The sequence below is a fragment of the Phyllobates terribilis genome, unplaced genomic scaffold (assembly GCF_046119375.1).
Source record: "Phyllobates terribilis strain yellow unplaced genomic scaffold, ASM4611937v1 Scaffold_16__1_contigs__length_26959993, whole genome shotgun sequence".
In the NCBI taxonomy this organism is placed as follows: Eukaryota; Metazoa; Chordata; class Amphibia; order Anura; family Dendrobatidae; genus Phyllobates; species Phyllobates terribilis.
The window spans coordinates 6,710,509-6,722,694 of record NW_027362776.1 but is presented as its reverse complement, the minus strand read 5'-3'; the positions used below and the strand labels follow the sequence as shown (position 1 = coordinate 6,722,694).

Here is a 12,186-nt window from a genome sequence, read left to right as displayed (position 1 = left end):
AACAAAAAAGTGTGAAACAACTGAAAATATGTCTTATATTCTAGGTTCTTCAAAGTAGACACCTTTTGCTTTGATGACTGCTTTGCACACTCTTGTCATTCTCTGATGAGCTTCAAGAGGTAGTCACCAGAAAAGGTTTTCACTTCACAGGTGTGCCCTGTCAGGTTTAATAAGTGGGATTTCTTGCCTTATAAATGGGGTTGGGACCATCAGTTGTGTTGTACAGAAGTCAGGTGGATACACTGCTGATAGTCCTACTGAATAGACTGTTAGAATTTGTATTATGGCAAGAAAAAAGCAGCTAAGCAAAGAAAAATGAGTAGCCATCATTACTTTAAGAAATGAAGGTCAGTCAGTGCGAAAAATTGGGAAAACTTTGAAAGTGCCCCCAAGTGCAGTGCAAAAACCATCAAGCGCTGGCTCACATGAGGATCGCCCCAGGAAAGGAAGACCAAGAGTCACCACTGCTTCTGAGGATAAGTTTATCCAAGTCACCAGCCTCAGAAATCGCAGGTTAACAGCAGCTCAGATTAGAGACCATGTCAATGCCACATAGGCTATGTGCCCACGTAGCAAATTTGATGCAGAGCGTTTTTGCCTCTCTCTGGCAGAAAAAACGCATACAGATTTACATGCATTTTTTCTGCCAGAGAGAAGCGTTTTTTTCAGCGTTTTTGCATGCGTTTTTTCAAGCACTTTTCCAAGCGATTTTGAGCATCACTTGGAAAAGTGCTTGACAGGTTGATTACACAATATAAATCCATGCAACCGGCATGGATTTATAATGTGTGAACAACTTAGATGCTTTAAATGCAGCATCTATAGTACAAAAAAAAGAATTAAAACGTTAAACAAAAAAAAAAAACCTGTATATTCACCTCTCCGGCGGACCCCCGTCTGCTCTCCGGTCTCCTCCAGTCTGCTCCCGGCCACGTCTTCTCTCTTCAGCATCCCGCAGTGTACTGTCAGGACCTGCGGTGACGTCATTTAGTCAGCTGATGGTCACACGACCATCACCTGACCGCCGATGTCAGCGGTCGCGTGACCATCAGGTGACTAAATGACGTCACCGCAGGTCCTGACAGTACAGCGCAGGACGCTAAGGAGAGAGGACGTGGCCGGGAGCAGACCGAGGGACGCCGGAGAGGTGAATATACAGGTTTTGTTTATTTTTTACTTTTTTATTTCTTTTTTTCACCGCGAGATAGCTGGGATGAAGAGGAGTTGTAGTCTCCTCTTCATCCCGGGTACCACACGCACCGCGATTACGCTGCAGCATAATCGCGGTAGAAATGGTCATGCTGCGTTTTGCAAAGCAATGCGAATTCGGCGTGCAAATTAACGCATCATGTGCACAGCACATCCGAATTCACGTTGCTTTGCATGGCAGACTGTTTTACAAGCGTTTTCGCGGCCATAAAAACGCCACAAAAACACTACAAAAACGCTACGTGGGTACATAGCCTTAAGAGGAGACTTTGTGCAGCAGGCCTTCATGGTAAAATAGCGGCTAGGAAACCACTGGTAAGGACAGGCAACAAGCAGAAGAGACTTGTTTGGGCTAAAGAACACAAGGAATGGACATTAGACCAGTGGAAATCTGTGCTTTGGTCTGATGAGTCTAAATTTGAGATGTTTGGTTCCAACCACCATGTCTTTGTGCGACGCAGAAAAGGTGAAAGGATGGACTCTACATGTCTGGTTCCAACCGTGAAGCATGGAGGAGGATGTGTGATGGTGTGGGGGTGCTTTGCTGGTGACACTGTTGGGGATTAATTCAAAATTGAAGGCATACTGAACCAGCATGGATACCACAGCATCTTGCAGCGGCATGCTATTCCATCCGATTTGCGTTTAGTTGGACCATCATTTATTTTTCAACAGGACAATGACCCCAGACACCTCCAGGCTGTGTAAGGGCTATTTGACCAAGAAGGAGATTGATGGGGTGCTACGCCAGATGACCTGGCCTCCACAGTCACCAGAACTGAACCCAATCGAGATGGTTTGGGGTGAGCTGGACCGCAGAGTGAAGGCAAAAGGGCCAACAAGTGCTAAGCATCTCTGGGAACTCCTTCAAGATTGTTGGAAGACCAATTCCGGTGACTACCTCTTGAAGCTCATCAAAAGAATGCCAAGAGTATGCAAAGTAGTCATCAAAGCAAAAGGTGACTACTTTGAAGAACCTAGAATATAAGACATATTTTCAGTTGTTTCACACTTTTTTGTTAAGTATATAATTCCACATGTGTTAATTCATAGTTTTGATGCCTTCAGTGTGAATGTATAATTTTCATAGTCATGAAAATACAGAAAAATCTTTAAATGAGAAGGTGTGTCCAAACTTTTGGTCTGTACTGTACATTTCTTATATAGCATGTCTTTGTCAATCGCATTGCTAGAAGGTCAACACAACATCACTGCATAGAATTGTCTTTATGGTCTTTGGAATGGTTTGAGCCTCACCCAGAAAGTTCTTCTTTCCCACATACACTGTAGCAGATGAATGGATTTTGCATAAACAAACTATTTTCTTTGTTTCAGATCAGTTTGACAAGCAGCACTGTGCAAATTCCTTAACAACAACCGATTATAGTGATGTTCAATAATGAATGCTGCCAATAGGCTGCAGGACAAATCATCAATATCAACTCTATGAACTCATTTGCCTCAGCATATAGAGATGGCTAACAGAACTCCATGCACTGGCTCCCTGGTTATGCTGGGGTGAGATTGCACTAGTAGATAGCAACTAATTTGAGCTCACAGAGGTGTTGCGGGGGGAGGCTGTGGACTGAATCTTTATCCAAGTAGAAGAAAAGGCTAACAATGGCACTGGCCAGAGACATAGTGTAAAGTACAGGGAAGCACCTGAGGAAAACATATATATTTAAAGTTTGATTCACAAAATCACAATTAAGTTTTATAATGAGAAACAGTTATATTTATTCATATGTGCCAATATACGTCATTTTTAAGTCTGCCTTACCTTTCACACATCATCCCCGTCCCCACGACCTCACTAATGGTGTCTATCCACGCTCTATTTCCTTTGCAGTTGTCCTTGGATTCGTCCTGCTGTAGCTCTACTGCTCCCAGCCAATCATGCACGGTGCAGTCTCTTCAATCTGGCTTTCAGCATATTACTACTGTGCCACCACCACAGAGTGTATACTCTATATTTAGCCTACACTTTATGCTGCTGTACACTATATGGTCCTGTACACAACACTTGTTGTCCGAATTTGTTGTTGGCCTATACATCAACATATGTTTATTTTTGTATTTACATCATTGATCTGTTACCTGGTTTACAGCAGAGCTCAATTGTTCTGTACTTTGCTCCACTGTGTCTGCACAATGTAGCTTGAAATAACCATTGTAGAAACACAGCAGAGCAAAGCTATGCTTCATGCCTGCTGCTGACAGATAAATAATGTAAACTGCAAATGCTGCTCTGTCAATGCATATGGCAGATGATTATCTTCTGCCATACACATCTACAGAGGAGCATTTGCAGTTTTACATCACTGATCTGTCAGCAGCAAGCATCAAGCGAGCTGCGCATTGACATTGGTTGTTACATGCTCCGTGGTCAGGCTCAGTGGATCTGTGCTGAAAGCCATTGCTGTTTTACACATTTATGTCATCTGGCTTGCAGCACTTGTCTGAATCATCAACTTAGGTGAGAGTTGTCTGCAGTCCTGAAGAGAAGTAGTGTGCTGCTGGAAAATGTAGTTTTAGGACAGTGTGCAGAGGACCACCGCTCTGTGGCAGAGGGGCAGATTGAGGGGCAGATTGAGATGAAAAAACATAAAGATATGTCTGTATATTAACAATAATTATGCATTTACTGTGCATTGAAGAAAAATAGGCATATATAAAGTTGACCTGCGCTAATTCATGTATCCAAAAAAACACTGATGTGTGAAAACCAGCTTTACTGCACTTTCATAAAACATTCGAGATAAGTCTTTTTTTTGATCGGTGGGGATCCATGTGCTTATTACTAAGATGGAAGGGCAAAAGCTCTCAGCCGTATACTGATCTCTGAGTCTTAAAGGGAATCTGTCACCCCCTGGGACTTTTCAGACCACTCATATGGGCATACAGGTGATAGAAATGTGAATCTATACTTACCTGTATGGCCCACATTAGTGGTCTGGTTTCTATGTAATCATATTTTTATTAAATGATTTCTGCTAAGCTTGGTGTCCCCCGAACGCCAAGAAATCCCCACCTACTAGCCCTATTATCATACTTACCCCACTTCTCCTGCACGTCACAGGGCCCTGTGACGTGCAGTTCCCAGCCGGATCTGTGACGTGTAGGGGAGGTGGGGTAAGTATGATACTCAAGAGTAGCATTTTGTACACCATTCTTGATGAAGAGTGTGCTGCAGTAAGATGCTCCAACTTCTTTAAGCACAAGCACCTAAATGAATTTGGAAATTAAACCTGCCGTGGGGCTTTGCAAGAAATGTACTGTAGTTAGACATGTACATTCCTGTCATAATTTACGCCAATTTTGTTGTGTAAGTTATGAATTTGTCAGCCACACATGGCCACACACCTACTGACTTAGATTTACCCATTTTTCAAAAGTGCCCAGGTCCGGTGTAAAATGCCAAAAGTTGCTACATTTTTCTGCAACTTCACGTTGATCAAAAATTTTAGATTCAAAATTTTTTTACTGCAGAATTCTGGTGATAACCGTTTTATGAATCAGGGTGCATGATCCTGGCTTCACACATACACACACTTGTGCACAACTTTATTCTGATGCGAATAACTTGTGTGTATGAGCTATATAGGGATTAAATATGCTTTATATGCAAATGTGGGCACACAAGAATATTCGTTTAGTATTTATTTTATTCGAACAAACTATAAGGCAACACAAATAATTACAGTATAAACAATAAAATTGGATGGCGTTGCTTGAAATGGACTAAATCTACATTGCGTAAGGTGCAGAATGTTTGTCTGAGTTTTCTAAGCATCCAGTTTTGGATCCATTGTGTATTAATATGGCAGATTTTATTAGCAGCCCCTTATTTTCTTAATTGAAACCTGGGAAACAAAGAAAAAAGTATTTGTTATGAAAGAGTTAATTCATAATAATACATGGCATATAATAGTATGTGAAATCCAGAGTAATTACAATATATTACTATGATTTGATTTTTTTGCATTTCTTCACCATTTTTGGAGGGTTCACTGAAAAAAAGAAAATCTATTATGTGATGACTGTCAAGAACCAGGAGATAACTGAAGCCATAATCGGTCAATAGTAACTAGGGTACCTACAAACCAAGAGGGTTCAAACACCATTTTGTCATAAAAGTAGTTTTATTCACTCCATGGAGATAAAGGCGGGATCCTAAGATTTTGCAGCCCTACACACTGTATACATAAAAAACCATATCCCCCATATTCAAATCAGGTTACTGTCACTAAACAGAGGGGTGTCGATAGGCGAGAAGCACTCTCCATCTCTAGCCAATCTGGTGATGGCTTTTTAGGAGGAGAATTATCTATATAGTGAAGACAATCCATATGTTCGTCATTTGTTCTGGTATGGCAGATACATCGATGACCTACTCTTTATTTGGGAGGGCGATGTATCTGCCATACCAGAGTTTGTTGAATACCTCAATATCAATCACTGTAATATTACTTTCACTCATGTTTTTAATATTTCATTTTTAGATCTGAATTTAAGTGGAATACAGAATCAAGTCATATCCACCTGTACTTACTGTAAATCTCTGTCAGGTAACATTATCCTGCACGCGAATAGTAGCCATTCATCACATACAATTCAAGCAATACCGATAGGGAAATTTACCCGTATTACTAGGAACTGCAATGATGGTGCCAAATTAGCATTTGAATTGGCACAATCGCAATCTAAATTAATTAAAAGGGGTATCTCAAGTGGACATTGAATAGAGCCAATCAGATAGTAAAAATAAAAAATCAGGATGACCTAATCAAGAATAAAATTATGAGTCCCGGTACAAAATCTAATAAACTAGTATTGGCTTTGCAATATAGTCCCCAATACAATGCAATAAAATCTGTTTTCTATAAGCATATTCCCATTTTTTACGAGGACAAGGATCTTTCCTATTTATTACAATCTAATTGTTTAGTGGTGGCTAGAAGAGGTGTTACTATAGGTAACATTATATCACCATCATATTTTAGTTCAAATAAAAAACATAAAACATGATTGGATTATCCGGGTTTCTTCAGATGTGGATACAACAAATGCCGCACTTGTACACATTCACATGTAACACGTAATTTCTATAACCATGATCATTCACAAATTTTCAATATTAAGGAATACATGAATTGTAATAGCTCAAATTTCATTTATTTAATCGTATGTAACAGCTGCGATTTGATTTACAGTCATATGAAAAAGTTTGGGCACCCCTATTAATCTTAAGCTTAATGTTTTATAAAAATTGGTGTTTTTGCAACAGCTATTTCAGTTTGATATATGTAATAACTGTTGGATACAGTAATGTTTCTGCCTTGAAATGAGGTTTATTGTACTAACAGAAAATGTGCAATCTGCATTCAAACAAAATTTGACAGGTGCATAAGTATGGGCACCTCACCAGAAAAGTGACATTAATATTTAGTAGATCCTCCTTTTGCAAAAATAACAGCCTCTAGTCGCTTCCTGTAGCTTTTAATGAGTTCCTGGATCCTGGATGAAGGTATTTTTGACCATTCCTCTTTACAAAACAATTCCAGTTCAGTTAAGTTTGATGGTCGCCGAGCATGGACAGCCTCTTCAAATGATCCCACAGATGTTCAATGATATTCAGGTCTGGGGACTGGGATGGCCATTCCAGAACATTGGAATTGTTCCTCTGCATGAATGCCTGAGTAGATTTGGAGCGGTGTTTTGGATCATTGTCTTGCTGAAAGATCCATCCACTGCGTAACTTCAACTTTATCACTGATTCTTGAACACTATTGCCAAGAATATGCTGATACTGAGTGGAATCCATGCGTCCCTCAACTTTAACAAGATTCCCAGTGCCGGCATTGACCACACAGCCCCAAAGCATGATGGAACCTCCACCAAATTTTACTGTGGGTAGCAAGTGTTTTTCTTGGAATGCTGTGTTTTTTTGCCACCATGCATAACGCCTTTTTGTATGACCAAACAACTCAATCTTGGTTTAATCAGTCCACAGGACCTTCTTCCAAAAAGAAATAGGCTTCTTCAAATGTGCTTTTGCATACCTCAGCCGACTCTGTTTGTGCGTACTTGCAGAAATGGCTTCTTTCGCATCACTCTCCCATACAGCTTCTCCTTGTGCAAAGTGCGTTGTATAGTTGACCGATGCACAGTGACACCATCTGCAGCAAGTTGATGCTGCAGCTCTCTGGAGGTGGTCTGAGGATTGTCCTTGACTGATCTCACCATTCTTCTTCTCTGCCTTTCTGATGTTTTTCTTGTCCTGACACTTCTGGCCTTAACAAGAACTGTCCCTATGTTCTTCCATTTCCTTACTATGTTCCTCACAGTGGAAACTGACAGGTTAAATCTCTGAGACAGCTTTTTGTATCCTTCAAGTTGAATAATCTTTGTTTTCAGATCATTTGACAGTTGTTTTGAGGAGCCCATGATGCCACTCTTCAGAGGAGATTCAAACAGGAGAACAACTTGCAAGTGGCCACTTTAAGTAGCTTTTCTCATGATTGCATACACCTGGCTATAAAGTTCAAAGCTCAATGAGGTTACAAAACCAAAAAAAGTGCTTTAGTAAGTCAGTAAAAAGTAGGCAGGAGTATTTAAAACAAGAAAATGATAAGGGTGCCCATACTTATGCACAGGTCAAATTTTGTTTGAATGCAGATTGCACATTTTCTGTTAGCACAATAAACCTCATTTCAAGGCAGAAACATTACTGTGTCCAACAGTTATTACATATATCAAACTGAAATAGCTGTTGCAAAAACACCAATTTTTATAAAACATTAAGCTTAAGATTAATAGGGGTGCCCAAACTTTTTCATATGACTGTATGTGGGTTGTACCACAAGGAAACTTAAAGTTTGCATTTCTGAGCATTTATCTGACATTACCTCTCTTTCCAGTTCCAATTGCATGGCATCGCATGCCTCCAAACATTTAATTACTTACCATCAGTGCTGCATGGACTTTCTCCAAGTGACCGGCATAGAAAGAATACTAAAAGCCCACAGAGGTGGAGTTTACAAACGATAGCTACTCACAGAAGAGGCTTTTTTTATTTATAATCTCAGGTCATGTTTCCCTGGCAGTCTGAATGCACGCCGAGAAATAATGTTCCAATACTGAATATTCATGTTGCACCTTGGTCATGATGCGTGTTTGTGATTATGCATATTTTTGCCTTATGTTTTTTTCTTTTTTTGTAGTTTAGAAATTATTTTATTCAGTGGGTCATGGTTATTGGTTTTAAATATTCATGAGGTCGTTTTCCCATGTGACCACAAGGATTAATCCCATTTGTTGTCATTAAGTATATTACCACATGATTTACCGGAGACAGCTTTGAGAAAAACCGCCAGTGTGCGTTTGAAACGTATCGCTTTGGTCTGCTATGTGGTATTATCTTGTATGCCATGGAGCTCTACAACTGTGTGAAGCTACTTTTTTAATTCAATAAGTTTTGGATTTTTGGAAGCTGGATTTTTTTGTTCCTTTTTGCTGTCACTAAGGCAGTGTTCAGACACTATGGCCATGGTGCGTTTTTTTTTTTTTTGCTACAACCACGACGGCATTTTGCCTAAAAAACAAAAAACTGTGGATGTGACGGTTATATGCACCCACTGGCGAAAACAGACAAAAAAGGGCCTCTGTGCAAAAACAAAAAACATTTTATGGGCCCTTTGCAGTCCAATAGCGCATCATAATGCAGAATTCCATCAGCTTTCTAGGTGGATTGGACACCCTACCTATTGGGCCCCTGTTGGACCAATGGTTAATACTCCCCTGTATGCACGCTTAATCCAGAAATACTCCCATAATCACAGAAAACATACTTAAACCATTCAAATAATGCTAAAGTAGAAAAATCCAAAAGTTAATACACAGCAGAAGTATAATTTTAAGAAGGTCATCAAATAGAAAATGAAGCGCAATATCCTAAATATAGATCACAATAGTGTGTATTTTACTGCATTAACATAAGTAGACAGTGTTCCGGTATCCTGCCATACACACAATTACACAATTGTGCTTTACATTTCCATGTACGTTATTTATACTACATTTGAATAAGTTTTGTGCTACAGTGATTTCTATATATACTTAGTATAGTGCTCTTCACTTTGTGTTTGGTCTATTAGATGAACTGCATATAATTATATATCTGCTTGAGGGCCTCCATCTCCGATAGGGCCTCCACTGAGACTCTACCCAACTGCAACAGCCCAGTCAGTCTTTGTCCCTCTGCCTTTACAAACCAAAAACTACACTGACAATGCCAGCTATGCATGATCAGTGCAGTCTCGGAGGTTAGCAGTGTGTGTGTGTGTGTGTGTGTGTGTGTATTTAACATGGAATGTGGGTGAGTAGCAAGAAGTGTGTGAGACTAACATGCAGTTTGCGTGTGTGTCCTACAGTGTGTCTAACATGCAGTGTGTGTGTGTGTGTGTGTGTGTGTGTGTGTGACATGCAGTTGCAGTGTGTGTATTTTAAGGTAGCTGTTAAGCCACCTAGTGGGTGGGGGTAAAATTTGGAGTAATGCTTCAGTATATGTAGGAATAAAAGGGGTTAATCGGCCATGACAGATTGATTGAGTAGCTGATGAGTTGGAAGAGAGGGCAGCTCACCATATCTCCACCCCTGGGTGTAGTTCATTTTGTAAATTGAGAGCTGTTTGTCTCACACATGGCTGTATATATGGAGGTGTGCAGATCACCTGGATTGAGTGCCTTTGCTAAAGGCCTAAGAAGCTGGACTCTAAACCAGGCGGGCTATCAGCACTATTGTAAGGACTTGTTGCTTTATATTTTATTTTAAGCCGGACAAGGACTGTATTTGAGTTTCCTGTAGTGTTGTTTGTAAGGACTGAAATAATCAAGCCAGACTTTAAATAGATATCAGTTCATAGAAAAACAAACACCGGCACCGTTTCACCTACACAATGTCTGATTCAGCAGCACAAACACCTCTCCTTTGTGAACCGGGTGCTTCGCTTGAAAACAGAGCCCAGGCACATCATATGAAATAATATGACCTGTTGGAGCGCTTATATGTGCAAAACGGTTGTCGTCTATTAAGTGTTCCACTGACTCCCTGCCTTGCTATTTTAAAGTGATGAAATAAAGAAGAAATTCTTATTTACCGATGAGTGCACACTATATTCTTTCATATGATGAGACTTTAAATAGAAACGGTTCATGTGATACCTCAGATCGCTCACAAGTGAGTAGCATTGCTACAGTATGTGTAACATGCAGCGTGAGTGTGTGTTTAACATGCAGTGCATGTGTAACAAGGACTGCATGAATAACATGCAGTGTGTGTATGTGTAAAATGCAGTGAGTGTGTATAACAGTGTGTGTGTGACATGCAGTGTGTGTAATATGCAGTGTATAACAAGTAGTGTGTGAGTAACATTGCTACATTTGGTGTTAGACGTGTGGGCAGCACTCTCAGGGAACATGTGTAACTGCTATAGAAATACTGCATGTTGTGGGTGAAGGTGGCTTTAAACCAGGGAGCAACGTCAGACAGTATGGATGACCTTATTAAACACCTGCTGCAAGCTCAGCAGCAACACAAGCAACAGCTGCAGCAGCAGCAACAACAGCTCCTAGCACAACAAGCGAGGAATAAGCAGGAACAACAGCTCCAGCAACAGAACCGACAACAGCAGAAGCAGATTAAATTACTCACAGAGGCGGCTCATGGCATGGCGGCAGCTGCGACTCCAACATAGTAGCATAGTTTTTAAGGTTGAAGGAATACTAAGTCCATCTAGTTCAACCCATAGCCTAACTTCTTGATCCAGTTGAAGGCAAAAAAACCCATGTGGCAAACATTAAGCTCCACATTGGGGAAAAAAATTACTTCCCGACTCCATACAACAATCAGACTAGTTCCCTGGATCAAAGCCCTATCAAGGAATCTAGTATTTATAACCTGTAATATTATACTTTTCAAGAAAGGCATCTATGCCCTTCTTAAATTTTAATAGTGAATCACTCATTACAACATCATGCGGCAGAGAGTTTCATAGTCTCACTGCTCTTACAGTAAAGAATCCCCATCTGTGATTATAATTAAACCTTCTTTCCTCCAGACGTAGAAGATGCCCCCTTGTCCCCGTCTCTGGCCTCAGAGTAAAAAGATCAGTAGAAAGGTCTTTGTACTGTCCCCTCATATACTTGTACATAGTAATAAGATCACCCCTAAGCCTTCTTTTTTCCACAGTAAATAACCCCAAGTGTAATAACCTGTCTTGGTATTGCAGACCCCCCAGTCCTCTAATAACCTTGGTCGCTCTTCTCTGCACCGGCTCTAGTTCAGCTATGTCTTTCTTATACACCGGAGACCAGAACTGTACACAGTATTCTAAGTGTGGTCGCACTAATGACTTGTATAGAGGTAAAATTATGTTCTCCTCATGAGCATCTATGCCTCTTTTAATGCATCCCATTATTTTATTTGCCTTTGCAGCAGCTGCCTGACACTGGTCACTAAACGTGAGCTTGTCGTCCACTAATACACCCAGGTCTTTTTCAGTTACAGTTTTGCCTAGTGTTTTACAATTAAGCATATAATTATACATTTTATTTCCTCTGCCCAAGTGCATTACCTTACATTTATCCCCATTAAAGCTCATTTGCCATTTATCAGCCCAAGCTTCTAGTTTACATAGATCCTCCTGTAATATAAAATTGTCCTCCTCTGTATTGATTACCCTGCAGAGTTTAGTGTCATCTGCAAATATTGAAATATTACTCTGTATGCCCCCTACAAGGTCATTAATAAATATATTAAAAAGAAGGGGGCCCAATACTGACCCCTGTGGTACCCCACTGTTAACTGAGACCCAGTCTGAGTGTTTTCCATTAATAACCACCCTTTGTTTCCTATCACTGAGCCAATTCTTAACCCACATACATATATTTTCCCCTATCCCCATTGTTCTCATTTTAT

The 12,186-nt window shown here is 40.3% G+C and overlaps 1 protein-coding gene across 2 annotated transcripts in view; it reads right to left on the bottom strand.

Annotated features, from left to right (window-relative positions):
- Positions 1-4,913: 4,913 nt before the first annotated feature.
- The window catches only part of CUNH7orf57 (chromosome unknown C7orf57 homolog), a 127,620-nt gene continuing 120,347 nt past the window's right edge, over positions 4,914-12,186 (bottom strand). For both annotated transcript variants that reach the window (XM_073659983.1, XM_073659984.1), the window contains exon 8: positions 4,914-5,072. In XM_073659983.1, coding sequence (XP_073516084.1) covers positions 5,062-5,072 — 11 coding nt within the window. In that variant the 3' untranslated portion in view covers positions 4,914-5,061. The remainder of the gene's footprint in view (positions 5,073-12,186) is intronic.